This window comes from Dipodomys ordii, unplaced genomic scaffold (assembly GCF_000151885.1).
Source record: "Dipodomys ordii isolate 6190 unplaced genomic scaffold, Dord_2.0 Scaffold2, whole genome shotgun sequence".
In the NCBI taxonomy this organism is placed as follows: Eukaryota; Metazoa; Chordata; class Mammalia; order Rodentia; family Heteromyidae; genus Dipodomys; species Dipodomys ordii.
In genome coordinates this window covers 19952318-19972593 of record NW_012267218.1, presented here as the reverse complement: position 1 = coordinate 19972593, position 20276 = coordinate 19952318, and the positions used below count along the sequence as shown (strand labels likewise).

At 42.1% G+C, this 20276-nt stretch overlaps 1 protein-coding gene across 2 annotated transcripts in view; it reads left to right on the top strand.

Moving 5' to 3' along the window:
* Positions 1 to 20276, top strand: part of Nrxn3 (neurexin 3) — a 1505050-nt gene that overhangs the window by 159094 nt on the left and 1325680 nt on the right. The window contains exon 6 of one of the 2 annotated variants that reach the window (XM_013014269.1): positions 10769 to 10801. The exons of the other annotated variant lie outside the window; for it this stretch is intronic. Within the exon in view, the coding sequence (XP_012869723.1) occupies positions 10769 to 10801 (33 nt within the window). The remainder of the gene's footprint in view (positions 1 to 10768; positions 10802 to 20276) is intronic. 2 annotated transcript variants of the gene reach the window in all.

Here is a 20276-nt window from a genome sequence, read left to right as displayed (position 1 = left end):
CACACACACACACACACACACACACACACACACACACACACACACACACACCACCCTGTCCCGGGCCCCAGGTGTGAGCAGGTTTCTAATTGCCAGTGTTGCTCTAAGGGTGAGAGAGAAGAGTTGCAAAATCACGCACACTGAGGGCGGTGTTAGCAAAGCAGTTTCCTGCACACTGTGGTAGGTGTTAGTGAGATTATCAATTGCTTCGGGAGAGACAGAGGACTGGAGGGCTTTGGGAATGTGTGTGTGTGTGTGTGTGTGTGGCTCTGGGGGTGGAGGGGGAAGGGGGGGTGTCCATTTCTTTGCTGGTTGTTTCCCCTGAGGTTGTGCTTTTCCAAGGATCTACACGCTGCACTTCCATTTCTGCAGTGAAATTCACTGGCGCTCTCAGCAGGTAAGTCCCTTTCAGCTCACCTTTAAGAGGAGATCCTTGAGCTGTGGTGGGGTGGGCTCTGCCCCATTCTCCTCACATTGAGCATGTGTTGTTCGTGCTAAAGTGTTGGAAGCTTTCATGCGGGGCAGGGGTTTGAGGCTGCCAGAAGAGCTATGCAGCCCTGAAAGAAGAAGAAGGAGGTGGGGAAGGCTGGGGGTGGGGGGAAGGGGGTCACCAAAACAAGGACTCAGGCATTTTCTTTCTAACAAATCTTCCTTTTTTTTTTCTTAGAAATGTTGCCTCCAGGCTGGTTGGTGCCTGGCACCAGCACAGGGTCTTTGGCATGAGTCATAGCTGTGATGTTTCTCTGTTCCTCTTTTTTTTTTTTCCGTCCTGGTTACCGCTGCATGAGAGAGATCAGGCAGACAGAAGCAGGGTTGCACGTTGTCAATACAGGCTGCAGAAGTCAATAAGCAGCCAGACAGGGAGTGAAATTGGAGGGGGCAGCTATAGATTTCTTAGGTTATTTCTTGTGAGTTTTTCAGAACTTGTGTGATTCGGGCTTGTCAGATACTATTTTGAGCCGGGCTAAGACAAACACATTCCCATAGTGTACCAGATGTTGTCTGCAGCCTCCCAATTTCCAGAGGCACCTAGGTTGGTCTCGGAAGGGACAGGAATGAGAGAATTGGGACATTCTATTGGGGCAAGTGACTGTTATACAACTCTAGAGTTTGGTAGAAATCATAATACAATCATGAGATGTTTCTTAGTATGGTAGTAATTGGCTTGAGACCAGGTGGTACGTTTTATTCAATTCAGTATTTAAAGTGTGTACTCGGTAAATGGGTGTTGACTAAATATTCGTAACCAAAAATGTGTGCTTTGTGGGTAAACTTAGATTGTTATTCTGGGTGGGTTCTACTTAGAATGATAAGGGAATCTCATCCTGATTGGTGGGTAATTGTGAAGAAGAGATCAATAGTATTAATAATCTCAAGTAGACTTTAACGGGGACATCCATACAACCTGCCTTCCTTTCTGGGCCCATCTCTCTCCTCCCTCTAGTTGTTAACCATCTGGTTCCAGAAGAGTTTCAGGCAGCTCCTAAGACTTTATGGAAATTAGCACCCTTAGGAATAGAATGACAAAAAGATGTAACATGCATCCAATAGTTGATCTTGTGTCGTTCACAATTGAAATCTCTAATTTTAATTGAAGCATTTGTTTTAACCCCTTCATGTACATCCCAAATGAAAGATAGCAAAAGCCAAGTAGCAGCCACACAGGTGATGGAATAATATGCAGAGGGGTGGCTGGACATTTTGCTTTTGGAAACTACTAAAGAAGATCATTGGGTGATCTTCTCTATTCTTTACACTGGACTGCTTTGCTTGTTTGTAGCTGTATAATGCTTAGTTTTTCTTCCCCTATTTGAACCTGAAGCTGGAAGATTTCAGAAAGAATGGTCTCCCTTTTCATCTTGCCTAATAAATTATTCTATTATTTTCTCAGCTACTAAAATATTCTGTTATTACAGAGTGTTTTTCTCTGACTGTAGCTTACACACAAACTACACAGGCTTCTTGGAGGTAGAATTTGCCTTTCTAGAGGGTACTGGGGGAAAGGAGTAGGAGATTCTAGGTACCTGATGAACTCCTGAAACTCTGAGGCCAGCTGGGAGTCAAAAGGACTGTGGACAGACGCTTTGCATGCATGAATAGACTCAACTAATATTCTCCAGCTCTGAAGGGAGCTAGGGCAAGGGCACATTTGCTCAATTCACACAAAAAATATTGGCTTAAAAATCCGCAGTGTAGGGCATAGCATCCTGGGAGAATCAAATGTAGGACTCTCCTTTCCCATAGGAGTCTACTTACCACATAGCAAGTGCTGTTACATTGTCTTGTTTATTTTTCTTGGGAGGCAAAGGAATTTTATCCCATGTCACAAATAAGGAAACTGAGACTCATGCATCTTATACACCCTGCCTAAGATTGTATACCTAGTGCATGATCAAAGCTGTTTACTTAAACTGCATTGTACATATCTAAGGGAAGACACATTCAAAAAAAGGTTCTCAAAGATAGTAGCTGCTAACAGTGGTAAGATTATCTTAGTGAAGGTTCCTATAGAGGAGCAGACATTAAACTGAACCTCTCCAAAGTAGTAACAGGCGATAAAAATTCCCAGTCTGAAGTGATCTTGCCTCAGATAGAATTATTTTTACAGTGAGCTTTGTTATTCTAGCAGAGACATACAGGGTTGTGCTTTGCAGGGCCATGCCTGCCTATGGTTGAGCTAAATTAGATGTAGCAGGTCCATAAGGCTGCTGAAGATGGTTGATGGAATTACAGCCAGGATTTGAGAGGAGATTGGGAGTCCTGAGCATTGACCCTTTGAGTTCCACAATGAAATCATTACTGTGCTTTCTTCTACTGAGGTTCTATTCCTCTATGAATAATAGTATATCAGACTCAGTCACATTTGGGAATCAAGGTAGCCTCTCTCTTTACTGCCTTTTTTTGTGCTGAGAATTGAATTCTGGGCCTAGAACTTAGCTAATCAATAACCATAGACTTGAGCCATGCTCCAGATCATTTTGTTTTTGGTTTGTTTTGCAGACTGTATCTCACATTAGTTTTGTCTTGCTGGCCTCCAATTGTGATCCTCCTAAACCTGCCTTCTGACTAGGTGAGAATACAGATGTATACCGCCACATCAAGTCCTTTGCCTCTTTTTTTCCTTTCCTGCTTCTTAGTCATTCTAGGCAACCTTTATACATCCTACCAGTCATTAAAATCCTTTTGGTTTAATGTCAACATTTCTTTTGAGCCACCTTGTTCATTTCCACTGTCCTAATGCTGCATTCTGCCTCATTGGACTCTTAACTATTGTTGCCTTGGTGAGCAGAGCATGGAAAAAGTACTCAACAGATGGTGGTTGAATAAGTATAGTATGAGACAATGTCCTATGTGAATGTTTGTGAAGCAGGCCCCATGTTCCCAGCTCTCTTCTTTCTAATGAGATGGGCGTGGTTGGTATTTTTAGGAATGATTATGGGTGAAAATTAGGCCCTTTGCTTTCCAATTTAGCATGTGTCTGAAGTCACTTTATTTCTTTTTCGGGGGGGGGGAGTATTTAACAAGTACATGGTAACAACCAACCCTATATGAAAGACAAACTTGTCTTCCCTACCACTCCCCTTCTTCTGAAAGGTCTCATTTTACCATCATTATTTTGCCAGCCTCTGGGAAACCTGATCTAATCGTGTGTAATGCTAGCAGTGTCTTTTTAACAGCTTGGCAGGGAAGAGAGGCAATTGAATTACCTGTTTACACATCTGATCTCCCAAGCTTATGTCAGAACAAGGGGATAATAGAAGACGTTGTTAACCCTGCTTTGAGAATAGTGAGTCCACATGGCAGAGAAATCCATCACATGAAGATGCTTGCTTTCATGGAGAGTGAATCTTTTTCTCCATCAGAACTTCTTCCCTCCCCTCATTTTCCTTGTAACCAATCTCCTTCTGCAGTATCTGTGCTCAGAGTGCTTTTCTTCTGGGAATACAGATACTTAGTCGACAGCTCACAACCCTCTGCCAGCCTGATAGCAACTATGAGTGGAAACACAAGCCTGGTCCATCCCAGAGGTGCCGCTGAGCAGCTGAATTTATGTGTGATGGTTCTCGAAGCAAGAAAGAGGGGGAAAGGGGCGAATCCTGATGGCTTTTCTCCTCCTGTTTTCCGGAAAGATGAACAAACATTTGAAGTCAAAGATGTAAGTTGAGCTGAGGATGGAGGTGTCTGGTGGAGTAGGATGGGAACACTATCCTAGTTTGAGAGTTGTTCCTGAAAGGCTTTCGCCTATATTGTTTACAGAAACCATCAAAGTGAGGATGGACTTAAGAATCTCTTCCCCCAACATATTAGAGCTTCATTCATAACATCAGGAGATTGATACACATAAATTCATGACATCTTTACAGAGTCCCTGCTAAGGTTCGTTCATCCACTAAGTGTTTCTAGAGCTGGACATTGGGCTGGCAGCTACAAACACAAAAAGAGAAGTCATACTGTCTACTGACAAGGAGCTCAGAGTCTGGATGAGAATGCCCATTCTAAGAAGAACAAGAACAGGAATTGCTATAGCCAGTGCCCATGGCTCTCTGTGCCTGCCATGGTTGAGTTGCTATAGTGTCACCACAGCCCTATCCTTATTTTACAGATGAAGACATGGGTATGCATTACCACCAAATGTCTTGCCTAAAGTTGCAGCGTTAATTATACAAGGGACCAGGAGGATAGAGAGATCTGAGTTGTGGGCTGTGGGCTATCTTGAGGGAGTTACAGAAAAATAAACAAAGGGAGCATATTCCAACACATATATAACAAAATATCAGGAATAAGAGAAGTCATTTCACTAAGAGATCTGGAATACCAGAAGCAGTAAGATAAGTACCCTTAGACATTGATTCCTGTCTTTTGACAGGATTACTACAGAAGGCCAAACACTCAGCTTGGCCAAACACTCAGCCTATCTAAACATACAAATAGGGGTTGCTACCAGTGTTATTCATTCTCCATGCGTTAAATCTCCTACAGCAAGTCATGTTTCCTTCTGGGCTCTAGATTCCCACAAATAAAGTCTGATGGCTCCCGTCTGTAATCCTAGCCACTGAGAAGGCTGAAATCTGAGGATTGAGGTTTCAAAGTAGCTTGGGCAGGAAAGTCTGTGAGACTCTTATCACCAATGAAACCACGAAAAAAGCCAAGAGTGGAGCTGTTGGCTCAAAGTGGGAGGATGCCAGCTAAAATTGTCTTAAGCCAAAAGGAAATGTAGAGGGTTCCTTAAATAGAAGGTCTAGGAGCTGACTGGGTACAGCTTGATGCAGGGTTTCATGTGACATTAGCACCCTTAGGAATAGAACATGTCATGTTTTCACCTTTCAGGTTGGTTGTACTCCCTCTTTGCCAGTGATTACCACATTGAGGTAACAGCTGCAGACCTCACATTGTAGGTTGTTGTGAGTTTCCTTTCTGAGTAGTCATTGGCTCTACTCGGTCCTTTATCTATTCTTGCAGTTGTCATTGTGCTCTAGAAACAAAACAAAATAAAAACTTTAGGTCACTGTATACAAGGATAGAATGAAGTGGAGAGCTAGTGGATCCTCAAGGAAATTCAGTTTATCTTTGAGAAAGGTGATGACATTGTTTGGTGGAAACTTCTCAGGCAATGATCTATATGTGTAGCCCCTTTAGATGGTACATAGTCCCTTTGGGAATGGCAGCATCTATAAGTCTTTACCTTGCATTTCCCTCCCTCATCAGTAGGCCTACTATATTGTCAGTAGTGTGCCAATGTGAGTCCAATGCCTGAAGAATAGGAAATAATAGCTAGAGGAACTCTAAAGCACAAACTGACTTTTTCTCTTACATGGTTGTTTCAAAGTTTTAAAAGCCTATTTTTATCATTTGTCTCCTAGTGGATATATACAGATATAAATACTCTACATATTAATGGGGTGCCATGTATTATTTTGATACATGTAAAAAACTGTTTCTACTCCCCCTGCTCCTCGCCATGGCTCTTCAGTTCCTTATTCCTAAACCAGAGTTCTTATTCTGGACTGGGAGATCCAGAACATCTTTGGACCTCCAGATGGCGTTGGTTGGGTGTCAGCATATGGGGTGATATGTGGGTGAGAAGATCTGATGTCAGGAGGGCTGTATCAGAACATTGGACTTGAATCAAAGGGAAAATCTTTACACTTTTGAAGAAAAACATCCTTAACTGAAAGATATAAAACTCTGTAAGGATGATGAGGCCCAACTCCTGGTTTGATTAAAATGTAGTCTAATGATGTATTCAATGGAACCACAGGAAAAGAAATTCAGGGGCTCATTACCAGCACCTTTTAGTGATTTCTTCCCTTGCCTCTGGGAAAGAAAGCTTGGTGGAGAAATCTTACACTGCCTCGTTGGGTTGTCTGAGCTAATTTGCTTAATTTTTTTTTTGAGTCTAGATTTCCTAAATGGCAAATGAAGATAACTTTCTGAAGAAAACTGTGAACATTAAATAAAAGGATAGTATATAAAAATATCAAAAGCTAGTTCTGTAGTAGGCAATTATTCAACATTATTATTCGTGTTTCAGTTGTATTCTCCCAGTTCTATAAGCTCTGCTTTAGCTGTGCTCTATTTAGAAGTTTTCTCTCAGCTCAGCCCATGACTTCATAATGGCCAGCCTGTTGATAATGGGTGAGTAAAATTTACCCATTATTTGAACATTGTTAAATGAATAGTTTATTCAGTGCACCAGATCACAGAAAAGTAGAGGTATTCTGCTTATTTTCAGCGTTCCCTTTCTGGAATTCAGTTCCTAGTTAGCAGCCATTTCTATTGGAAAATCCCTTCTCTGAAAAGCTGTACCATTTTTTTTTGGAAGTGAATGAAATCACTCATCTCACTGTCTTGATCTGTAAAAAATGAGGATCATAATACCTGCCCACAAGGTTATTATAAGGTTTTGAGACCACTCTGATGACACCTGATTTCTTCATGATCTGTATGTTGCTAGTAGCACTCTTTGGGATTTTACAGTTTAAAATACCACTCTCATGCATGCCTGTCCCTAGAAAACTCTGCATCTGGAGAATCTCATCAAGTAATGGGAAGCCCTATACATTGGCTCTACAAATACATGTAAAACTGTGGCTTCTCTGTTCAAGCAATGAACCATGGTAGCTTCTGCTAGCTCTTTTGGGGGGCTGATCTAGATTTGTGCTTCTGGGATTACCTCATTGGATGTGAGTTCGAGTGGTGGACTTCAATGTCTTTTCCAAGGCTGAGAATCAGTTTCACTATGATTATTTCTGCTTCGCAAATAATCTCTAGAATTGCTAGTGAGATGATCTTAACTAGCTACTCAACACTTCTATTCATCAAGTGCTTCTTTATGATAATCTCCACTTCCTATGATAGTTATGAGTTTTAAAGAGGAAATGTATGTAACATTTATAAACACTGTGTGGTTAAGGGTTAGTGGTCCTCATCAGTATCTATTTCTTTTCTTGTCGGAAACATAAAAGGGTGACACTTCTTGACACTTTTGTCATTGGATGGGGCCATCTGACCAAACCCAGCCAAATGAATCATGAGTCAGTATGAGCTCTGTAGATTCTACAGGACAGCATTTAAATACTGATGAACAACGTTTGGTACATGGTAACATTTAGCCTGGTGGACAGTTAGCCTAGCTTCCTGAACTGTCTGGCCAACACACAGTGGTATTTAGTATTAGGAAGAAATAACTTTGGGTGTATTGTGGCACTTACGTTTTTGAAGGTATAGTTTTACCATTTCATAACATAACCTTCACCGATTGATGAACGCAGTGTGTGATCCAGGATAATATCTAGTAATGTTTGAGCACTTGCTATGTGGTAGTTAAATATTTGCTCACACTTGACAGTAACATTCTGGAAAGAACAATTATTAACCTCAGGAACTGAAGTTAAAACTGGTAAGCAATTTGCTCACTGGTACCTCAGCTAGTGAGTGGATGACTTTTTGAGTTTCTCCTCTTAACCGTAATAGATCAAGCCTCTGGTTTCCTGGTATGATCAGCCAACATTAATTCTGCCTGACCGTTTTTTTGAACCGAATCCCCTTTAGTTTCATTTGGAAATGATTTCCTGTATGAGCCATGACTCTTTGAAATGGCCGTGAGGTTACCAGAGGGTGGCCTGCTGTGGGTGTCACAGGAAGCTCATTGTTTGCTTTGCATGATGATGTCCCTCCCCCTCCTCTCCTCTCTGATTTCCTCCCCTCCTGTCTTCTTTCCTCTCCTCCTCTCTCCTATTTTCTCTTCTTCCCTCTCTCTCAAACAAGGAACGCTTTATGGCCATGTGGACATTTAGCCAGAAAGTGAGCTCTTATTAAGAATATGACCATGCTGGCACCCTGTTCTTGGGTTTCTCCCTTCCCAAACCTTGGGGAGTGAGTGTTGTTTAAGCCACCCAGTCTATGCTATTCTATTACAGCAACTCTTAAGCCTAAGCTTGGCACACCATTGTTTTATGGGCAAAGCAAATGCTACGGCCAATTCAGATTCATGGGGAAGGTGATTAGAATTTTAGTTGTGTTGGCAGAGTGGTTTGTGTATGTTGGAAGGGGAAGAATTCTTATCAGTCATGGTTGGAAACTATCTTGGATGCATTCATTCCAGACCATTAATACACAAGATTATCTCATGGGAAGTTGAATCTTTACTTGTCTGTCTGTTTGAGTGCTGCATTTGAACTAAAGACATTTGCCATGATGACCAGTGGGGTTTTTTTGATTTTGTTGTTGTTTGTTTGTTTGTTTTTTTAGTTGGTGCCAGTGTGGGGCTTGAACTTGGGGCCTGGGCACTGTCCCTGACTTCTTTTGCTCAAGGCTAGCAGTCTTCCACTTGAGCCACAGCTCCATTTCTAGCTTTTTTGGTAGTTTATTGGAGATAAGAGTTTCATGAACTTTGATGTCCAGTCTGGCTTTGAACTAGGATTAGAGACATGAGCCTGGCAAAGGTAGTATTTTGTTTGTTGTTTGTGTTTTTGTTTAAAAGATGACTTTACGGGGGGCCTGGAGCCTCCAATGTGTCCTGAATGAAGAAAGGGTAATTACTATGGAAAGATAAAGAGGGACTGCCTAACATTTTAATAAACCACACTTCACTATGAGTTGGGTAGACAGCATGGGTACCCTGATTTTTAACTGTCAAATTGATCTAGACTTGTCAGGCAGGATAATTTACCCTTCAAATGAAGGGGATTTATCTTGTGTTTTGTAATCAAATTGTTGTCTGAGTCACTCTCTATGAGGTCTGATAAATCACTTTTAGTACATATTGAACGTGACAATATTATATTTTATTGCTGGATTGTGGGTCGTCTAGTAATAACTAATGTGCGTCACCAGCTTCTGACCCAGGGCTGAATTACACTCCCTTGGAGGTGTCTGGTCCAGATGTGAACTGTTGCTTGTGTTTACTTGGTCATGGTGAGGACCATGGCAGGCAGTTGTGGAAACTACTATTTCAGCCTTTTCAGATGAGTCCTATTCTTCAGAGATACCAGTAGTCTTGTGAAATAGGCAAGTTTTCTCCAGCTGCGTTTTGGTCAAAGGGTAGGATTTGCAATTCTACTGGATGAGTGACAAGTGATTTGTTGCTGAAAGACAAAGGCCTCATTTGGACAAATAGACTGATCAGGAAACAGGCTCAAATCATCTCTTACTTGAGGCCCTGCTGCAGCCTTGGTAACTGATCTTCCCACCAGTGGACTCAAACGGACTCCATCCAGCAGCCCCTGTGGTGGTTTCCTGACATGCAAAGATAACCGTACCAGCTCCTGGCTTGAAGTCATTATTGCTTCTCAGTGACAGGATATTTTTCCACTCTTTTATGTTGGCCTGCAAGGCTCTCTGCCTGCCTGTGCAACTCCATCGTGTTCTGCTGCCCATGCTGAAGTTTCCTTTATCTGTACACTATGCTCCAGTTTTCCATGCCATTTTCTATTCCCTGTGATTGAAATGGGGCTTCCCAGATTCCCCATGCTGACTTCCCTTGCTTAATTTATTCCTTCTGGTGCTGGAAAATGCCTCAAAGACATGACCTTCTAGAAGCTTCTGTAAATGCTCTTAGGCTATACATAACACATAACACTCTGTGTATTTCACTCTCCTCATTGCTTCTCTTTGCCACATTGCTTTCTTTATTACATGTGTCTCTGGCTATACCACTAGACAGACTTACTTACGTCTGTATCCCCAGTAACCTGCACAATAACTGATTGGCCAAAAGGTGGTGTTTGGTGTTCAGTAAATGTTTATAGAATGAAGGAATTTGAGAAAAATACTTATTTAGGTCACCATAGAAATGTATGAACAGAAGGCATTTAACATTTTCATCTTGAATCTGGACATTCTTTTAGCTAAGGACCTTGCAGTTTTGATGCGATATATTTGTTAGTGTGAGGGTTCATCACGAAGATGAATATTTGTATGCCTTGGGCAAAAGCCTAGGAAGAGATACCAGGATGTTTTTATCTAGTGGGACGTTAGCATTAATTGAGAATTTAACTAACTCTTCACACCTATGTCCTTGAGTTTGCTTTATGTCTGGAGGATTTTATGTGTTAGGAATGAAGTCAGAGGCAGGTGCTGGTGGCTCACACCTAGAATCCTAGCTGCTTGCCTGAGGCAAGTTCATGAGGCTTTTGCCTTCAATTAATAACCAAAAAAGCCAGAAGTGGAGGTACGACTCAAGTGGAGCCTTGAGTGAAAAATTTAAGCCAGAGTGCAAGGCTCTGAGTTCAAGCTCCAGTATCAGCTAGAAAAGAAGGAGGAGGAGGAGGAGGAGGAGGAAGAGGAGGAGCAAAGAAAGGTAAAAGAAAGAAAGAAGAAAGAAAAAAGTGGTTATTTCATTGATGTTGGTAGATTTATAGCTCCCAAACCATTATCCATCAGTGTTTCCTGTGCCCATCCTGCCTGGGATAGGAAGCATCCATAAGTTGCCGATGTAAGTTCCAGAAGGAGTTATGAGAAAGGAGAATATATTTCCATATTTCCAGCCAAGGTTCGCATGCTCCTAGGAAAGAAAGGAAAGGTCTGTGAGTCCAGAAAATAGGTCTCTCCTTTCTTGCTGCAATTTGTGGGCAGATGTGGCAAGAAATCCCATATAGGCCTGGAGACAGGTATCAGTGTACCTTACAAGGAAATAGTACATGAGCAAGGGCCACATGGGCTGCCGCCTTGTGTTCAGCTACAAGTCTTTCTTGACATTCCTTTTAATCCAGCTGCATGTCCCAATGAAAGGCATTTTGGTAGTAATGATAACAGTATTATTGAATAGAGGGATTTTCATGTTTTTTATATCTTAGCTATCATACCAAAATTTTTACCTGTATACTTTATTCCAGCTCATAATTGTATGAGGCATGCGTGTGTGTGTGTGTGTGTGTGTGAGAGAGAGAGAGAGAGAGAGAGCATATGTGTTATATAGTAATATATAAAGTCTTGACTAACAATTATACTGAGTTAAGCTGTTTTGTAGTGGATCTGGAACTTAAACTCAGTGTCCCACACTGGCTAGGCAGGTATTCTACCCCTTGAGCCATGATGCAGACCATTTTTGCCTATGCTATTTTTCATATTGGGTCTTGTTTTGCTTTTTTTTTTTTTTGGCCTGGACTGGTCTGAACATCAATCCTCTCATTTTACATTTTGCATAACTCAGATAACAAAGTATGTACCACAGCCAGCTCATTTTTTGAGATGGATTTGTCCTAACATTCGCCCATGCTGGCCTCAAACTATGACCCTCCCAATCTCTGCCTCCTGAGTAGAGAGGGTTACAGGTAGGAGCCACCAGGCTCTGTTCTAAGATACAGGTTTTGATGGAAAGGAGGAATGCTTGTGTGTGCAGAGCATTCACTTATGCTTTTGTAAATTAACACATTTGTAAATTAACAAACAAATAAATAAATAAAGGTCATTCGTCCTAGGTTGACATGAGAGTCTATGCAGAGAGATAAGGAAAATGAACATGTGTACAGTATTTTGACGGATTAGCTTGACGTTTTGCAGATTGCAAATGTTTTGCCACTATAAAATCATAAAACCTAGGATATCTTAAACATCACACAATGTGGATGAATCAGTTAAATTTTCACAACCTTTATATAGGAAATGTAATAGAGAAGAGTCCACCTTGGTTTATAGCTCGGCATTCACACCTTTGCATGTGAGTGTCAGATGTTTGAGAAATGATTATTAATAAAAAATGACAAGAGGATGTTAGTGAGAGGGATGCAATAAAAATTTATCTGCCTTTCTCATCATATTACTGATATGGGTCACCATGAAATTAATGTGAACATTTTCAACCTCCCAAGAAGTCTTCACATGGCTTACCATGTGGTACCATCAACCAAGCTGCATTTGGGAGTAAATGCGTGGCTTCAGAGTAAGGCTGGAAGAAGAGTGTGGAGGCGAAGGGAGAACAAGCAACTAGATTAAGAATAGCTGTGCTCACCGAACAACTATGAACTTCAAGTTCATGTGTGCATAGGACCCACGTCAATTGAGAATTGCCCTGTGCATCTGGGCAATGCTAATTAGACAATCCTAGACTAGTTATTTGAGGACTGATTGCTCACCTGTGAGGAAGCACACATGGCCAAAGTCTCAACTTCCATACAACCTGGTGGGCACTGACTTAGTCCATGAGGATTGGCAAAACATCCAGGCCTGGGCTCATGAACGTTTACATGGGGGGATAAACCTTTACTTCCAGGGTTGAAGACTCACTGTTCATGGCTTATGACAACAGGTAAAAACATGGCTGTGAGCTGGGCACTGGTGGCTCACGCCTGTGATCCTAGCTAATCAGGAGGCTGAGATCTAAGAATCACAATTCAAAGCCAGCTGAGGCAGGAAAGTCCATGAGACTCTTATCTCCAATTAACCACCAAAAACCCAGAAGTGGAGCTGTGGTTCAAAGTGGTAGAGTGCTAGCCTTGAGCACAAAAACTCAAAGTGTTGTCTAGGACAGTACCCAGACCCTGAGTTCAAGCCATAGAACCCACCAAAAATAGGGAATAGGGGAGGGAAGGGATAGTAGGACAAAAACAAAGGAGGGAGTAAATTGCTTGACAAGAAATGTACTCATTACCTTACTCAAGTAACTGTAACTCCTCTATACAGCATCTTTACAATAAAATAATTTAAAAAAAATCTATGGAAGTGTGTGAATAGTACAACTTGGGAACCAGCCTCCTCTCCAGTTGTAAGCATTCTTCTGGGGAGGTAGGATCACAAGAATGACCAGTTAAAACACCTCCTTGTTGACACAAGAAGGATTTAAATAGTTCAATTGTGATGCCTAGTACGTTAAATAATAGGAGTATGCTTCAGCCATTAACCTATGTTCCTAAAAAAGCATTGAAAACATGGATATAGTAAGAAAATACAGATACACTAAACACATAGAGAGGTAGGTTGATTGTTACTTGAAAGTACAAAAATGTCTCTCTCCTTCTATAAAGTACTGTAGATTTTTAAGTGTATCCATCCCTGCATCCCTAGAGAAACACAAACATTTTTCAGAGGTCATCTCTGGGTACTAGATGGATTAAATTTTCCACTTTGAGCTTTTTTAGTCCAGTTTCTTTTCTTATAATCACATTATATTTGCAACTATTAAAACAACCAATGTACCAGATGTTTTTTTTTTTACTGTGGTATGTTAATTTCATGCTGTAGGGGAACAGGGGCTTGGTGCTGTTTATTTTGTGTTTCAGTTTTTGCATCTGCATCCTAGATCAACAGGTAGCCTTGCCTTCTTCCCAGGTTGTTCAAGGATCATAACCATAATGTCACACTGTATAAAAGCAAAGGTGTGAAGCTCCGACCCTTGTGCTACTTGCACTTCTGCCTTTCTTTCTTGGCTAACTTCTTTTCATTCTTCAGGACTTGGATTATATAATGCTTCCCCAGGTAACCTTCCTGGTACCTCGACAGATGATCATGTTCTGTCTTTGAAACCCCTTGTAGAACTCACGTTACTATTATATAACCATTGTTGAGATTGTTAGATGAACTTGTGGCTCTTCTAAATTGTGTCTGTTTTGTCACATTTGAGAATTCCATATTATCAGCATGTATGTCATAGTCTCTTCAATGTGCAGATTTTGCATCATCTGGTAGAGACACACATTTAGTTTTCTGTGTTCTGGAGTAGATTAGGGGACAATAGTGTCCTTCCTTTCTTCCTTTACTCCTTCCTTTCTCCCTTCCCTTCCCTTCCTTTCCCTACTTTTTTCTTCCCTTTTGTGTTTTTTTGGAAAAGAATACATGACTCGACACACCAAACTAGCTAAGACTTTGCATTTTAATGTGGTTCTGATTGCTAATTTCCACTGTGGCCCACATGCCCAGCACAATGCTAGAGGCACTAGGACTTTGGAGGAGTAGATTGTCTTCAGTTTGACCTTGAGTTATTAAGAAGTATTGGAGTACTCAAGATGTGGAGACTGATCAGTCATTGCACTGATTACAAAGGATCTGGATACAGCCCTTGGTATCTAAGTCCCAGCAACATTACTATGGGATCTGATGTCCTGAAACACTGCTCAGTCCTCCTCAAGAAAGATATGGAGAAGAAAATATCCCTGAACCTTGTTACAAAGGTGTCATCTTCCAAACAAAACACAATCCCTCTACTCAAATTCCCAAGCATGAAGCAAAAAACAAAAACAAACAAGGAAAAAAGAAAAACACACACACAAAAACAACTGCTCCCAAGCAGTTGCTCTCCTTGCCTATTATTTGGGAATTTCCAGTAGCTTTGTCTTTGGAATACCAGGTCTTTATCAATGTAGAATTTGTAATGATCTATGATTCTTCCAGTAGGCTTGAGTATGCCCCTATATTGGAATTAGGAAGTCAATAGAAAAGCAAAAGTTTTGATAAGTAGGAGTAAAGACCAACAAAGACCAACAAATTCTTTTAAGCACAGAAGCCTTAGTTATGGCTGATTCTTGCTTGCAAACACTTAATATGTTTGCCAAGATCTCTTGTTTGCTCCCTACTTCTGCAGGGGCAGAGTTATTTGCCATTATAGAAAGTAATAAATTGTGTTCATCTATTTACATATTTTTGTACCAGTACTTGGGCTTGAACTCAGGGCCTGGTTGTGTTCTCCCTTAGCTTTTTCACTCAAGGCTAGTGCTCTACCACTTGGGCCACAACGTTTTAGTGGTTAACTAGAGATAAGAGTCTCACAGACTTTCTGGCTGGGCTGATTTCCAATTGGTATCCTCAGATCTCAGCCTTCTGAACACCGTGGATTACAGATGTGAGCCACCTGCACCTGGCTTTGTGTTTATTCTTAAGAGCCTTTCACACCCACTTTATCAGAGCAATAAATTAGGTCTATTAGCACGGGTATACTGTATTGTAATGGGTAAATATGGGATTCTAGCAGCTGAAGGAAGGCTTTATGCTTAAGAAAATGCTTTTCCCCCTAGGGGCATCAATACATAAACAAGCTTATGTGCAAGTTTTGCCTTGAGCTAGACCATGGTAAGTGACTTTCAGGAAAGGTGATTATATTGATATAGGTGGAGATTTGTATATCCCTTGGAGATTCTTTTTTTTTGTTTGTTTTGGTCATGGGGCCTGAACTCTGGGCCTGAGAACTGTCCTTGAGCTCTTCACCTCAAGGTTAGTGCTCTACCACTTGAGCCATGGCACCACTTCCGGCTTTTTCTGCTTATGTGGTGCTGAAGAATTGAACCCAAGGCCTCATGCATGCAAGGCAAGCGCTCTACCACTGAACCACCTTCCCAGCTCCCCTTGGAGATTCTTGAATGATCTCAAGGCTCCTCTTTGAAACTAAGTATGAGGCCTCTCCAGGGGTCATATGCAGGAAGTTCCCATCTCTGTTTGGGGGTTCCTTTCTCCTTCATTTTCTCTTCTCCATTTTTATAAAGCAGCCAGTTGTTTGGTTTCTATGTTGTTGCAAGATAAGGCCTGTAGGGGGCGTCCTTCAGAAAAGTTTATTTCAAGTCTTCCTTTGCTAATCTCAAGGTTTCTGTTGAATTTATGTTCAGCCTTGGTTCCCAGGCTGCCTTGCCATTTACATCTTCCATGCAAAACTTCAACAGCAGGGACTGTACTCCTTCATCACCCTTTTGTCTCTCCAGAGGAGACCAGGAAGTATCTGAACACACTGTCAGAACAAAGCAAAATATTTAAGTTCGTATCATCCTCCCACTGTGGGTTTTGATCATTTCTTTCAGTAACCAGTTTAGTTGAATTATTTATGGCAGGACATTCATATTGCTAGAGGAAATGTCCTATAAAGCATTTATCAAGGAATCAGTCTCTGTAATTCGAAACACCCCTAGAGGAAAAACAAAGTATCCTGGCTGATGATTCAGGTATTACTTTGGGGTTCAGCAGGATGAGGCATACTGAGTTGGTGGTGTTTGAATCACCCGTGGTTGACTCATTAGATGTGCCTCAACTCCCTAAGAGAAGTACAGTGTCTGCGAATGATCGCAGGTCCACCCAATACTACAATGAGAACCTCGACCTTTCTTACAATTGTTCTGTGGTTACTACTCTCGTTATCATTGTACAATTGACACACCAAAATTCCCAAAACAGAGCACAGAGTGTAGATTTAGAAAGAGGCAACTTGATATCAATTCTGTGTTCTTAACAGTCTGAAGTGCTGTTGGGGACAAGTTGGACCATTGGTTGTTCTTTTTCTCCCATCCTTGACTTATCTGGACTGGTCCAGGTTTCTGGGGACTAGTCTGAACTAGAGACTCAAGTTTCCAAAGAAGGTTACTACAGTGGTTTAATTGGGCTGAAAGAAGATGACTCATAAATAGACCAATATCTACTCTGCCAAGAATGAGGCCAGTCCTGTTTCTTTCCGTTCCTAGATCTTTGATCTACTCCAGCATTTATTTCTTGGGTCTCAGTTGTCTCCTCTGTAGTTAAACAGAGCCTCTTTCTCTTACTATGTCATAAAGATGAGAAAAGAGGAAGTACTCGGAAGACTTGGCAACTAGTTAAGATTTCTAGAGGCCAAGCATGATGGTACATATTAGAATTCCTAATACCTGGGAGGCAGAGGCAGGAGAGGATCTTGAATGTGAAGTTAATATACAAAAGTAGTCTCAAAAGCAAAATAATAATGGAAGGCTAGGGGCATGGCTTAAGTGGTAGAACACTCGCTTCTTAGGTGTTAGGCTTTAGGCTCAATTCCCAGTACTGTCTCCCTCCCCTGCCCCGCCCCCCGCCAAAATAATAAAAAGAGTAGTGTTTCTAAATTTTAGCTATGGTCCTTTGATCTCTTAGGGTATGGCCCAGGAATTCCAGTTGTCCTGGGGCAGTTTCCCAAATTTCAGTATCTAAGTGAGATGAGGAAGGAGTACCAGACATTCAGGGTCCCGAGATTGAACAAATGATACTGGCATAATTATCCTAAGACCATGGCTGGAGAAATACTGTCTGGAAGACAAGTGGGACCCCATTGCCTGCTGTGACTAGAGTTCCCATAATCCTTCAGCCTCTTCTTACAGTGAGGGGTCAGTAAGTGTTCAAGATACTTGCAGTAGTCTAATAAAGGCTTTCTAAGGTCGATGAATAACAATTTTGTTATTCCTGAAACAACCCCTTCCCCTCACATTTCCCCCTCTTAACTCAGCTCCTCCTCCTCCACCCAGCATTTGTTTGCAACCTAGTATTGTGCCATTTTTGAACTTCAGGGCTCCTGTCTGGCTGGTTATTCATTTCGCTGAGGAACTGCAGCACCTAATTAATAGAAAATTAGCAGTGAATGTAACATTTGGCCCATAGTCAAGGCCCCAAGAAGTTATAAATACATACCACGTGAGTGGCCTGGCCACCTGATTCCTGGCAGCTCCAGAAGTGGCACTTCCTGGGCTGTTCCAAGAAGTGACATGTGCTCATCGGTGGTCACGGGCAGCCAGGAAGGCAGCATTACCTGCCTCGAGGAACAAATGAATCCTCCTGGGGAGCACAAGGGCCTCTCTGCTACATCTCATTTCCCTGAACAGCTCATTTACTTACTTCAAGTTCAATGTGTCTGCAAAGGCCAGGCCAGAGTGGAAACAGAGTGAAAATCAGAACAAAACTGGAAAGCCCGTGGAGGTGGGATTTGGGCGTTCTTCCTAGCACTGGGTATCCTCAGTGTGGGGTCTCCCTACACATCTCACATCTGCTGTTGTTCTAGATACTTCTTATTTTGCTTATAAACCTGTGGGTTTATAATTTTATTCCTACCTGAAGCTAGGAACTGGCACCTATGAACTGCCATCTATGAATCACACAGGTAGAGAAGAAAATCCCCTGTTCCGTCTACTCTTCCAAGTTCATGGCTGGAGCCCCTTTAACAAAAGTAATCCTGGGAAGACTGTATTTGTTTATATGATCTAAGTCACGTGTGACTCTCGTGTCTTCATAAAGAAATGAAGACCTAAAGTGTTGTTTTGTTTTCCTGTGGATGATGAAGTGTGGTTATCCATGGAGTAAGGTGATGTCGGCCAGGGAGTAAGAGATAGGTGTGTTCTGTGGGAATTCCATTGGGAGGCACCGAGAAGCTACATTTTGAGAGGTCAAATCATGACTCTGTGTTAGAAAGCTGGTGACTGCTGGAAGACTCACGTCCTCCACAATCTTGCAGCCTCTGATTCACTTAATACTGTTAGGAAAGTGAGCCGAGAGTGCAGTAGAGTGAAGAGCAGAAAAACAGTCTCAACAAACCAGATCAACTCTACTGGAGAGTTGAAGAGGGACGTCGGTGACCTGAGGGGAGTCAGGAAACAGGAGGCATGTGCAATGGCGGCAGAGGTGGAGGGGCATCGTAGGATCGAGGTCAGGGGGCAGGGTCACAGGGGGCTTGAGAGTTCACAGTGTCACGAGTTCATGGTATAGATCTGGCAGGTGCAGTCACCTATTGTGCAAGTCCCTGTCCCTTCTGCTTCTAGGAATTCAGGTGCCCTTACACCTGGAGGGAAGGATAGAGAAGTGAATTTCACCTGTAGGAGGTTTTGGAAAGTCCCTATCAAGATGCCAAGATGGCGCCAGTTAGAACCAGTATTTCAGGTGTTGACATTGAAGACGGTGGTGAGGCATGCTCATGTCCCTTTGCAGACAAGGAGGTTCCTTTCCTTGGGGGTAGAGACTCCATCTGTCCTATGAGGGCCCTCTGGCCCACTTCAGAAGAAGGTGATAATAGCTAAGTTTTCTCCGATGCCTTCAGCACAAAATATTCACTACACCAAGGCAGGCACTGTATCTTGGGATGATATATCCTGAATCCCATCACAGACCTGAGACCCAGAAAAGTGCAAAGTCCTGCCAGAAAACTGGAAGCTTCAACAATAACCAATATGTCCAACTTCCAAGTCTGATACTTTTGGCGGGACCTCAGAATGCCTGACAATTTCAGAAGGAAAGTCAATCTTGGCAGGGAAAATTATTCTTAAAAGCACCAGAGAGGAGAGGATTTGGTTCAGGGCAAGGTGCGGTCACCTCTGGGGTTCCACTGCGGGCAGAAGCGTTCCTAGCCCACAGAGGCTGTGCTTCCGGATCAGAGCTGAAGTGACTTTCTCTAAATGCACTTGATGTAAGTTAGCACACTTTCCTTTTGCTCCAGCGAGGAAGTAGGAATCGCACAACCTGTCATTTCCCCCGTGAGACCTACAGATCTGCTGATAAAAGGACTGTTCAAATTCTAAGTGTGTTTGTGATGAAGCAAACCATAGGGGGTGGAAAAAGAAGGGTGCCCAGCTGGTTGGCAAAGCAAAGCCTGGAGGAAAAGCCAGCCTGACTACACGAGGGGACAGCAATCCCAGAGGAAGTGAAGCATTTTCCCAGCTTTGTTGAAAAGATCGATAGAAGCCTCTTTAATACAGGCTTCTACTTGGGAACTGATATATAATGAATCCAGCTTTTATGTGTCTCTGGAAAGAGGCTTTTGAAAGAGGGGATATATATATATATATATATATATATATATTGCATCTTTAGGTTGGTCCCAAAGTAGCTGGGCTGAAGGAAGGAAATAACATTGCTGATGTCACAGAGCAGAAGGTAGACAGAGAGGATAGACACTGTTTGGACCAGGGAAGACAGAGTCTCCCTCCGAAGGCAAGTAGTATGTTTGAAAGGGAGCTGTAAATCAAACCCACAGAACTCATGAATGCCAATGGTATATCTTCCTTTTCAACTTCTCCACTGCCAGGGCATTTCCTGAGCCTCTATTGGGAGGTGATTTGTCCCTTCTAGCCTCCTGGGGTCAGTAACCAGTTCTCTGT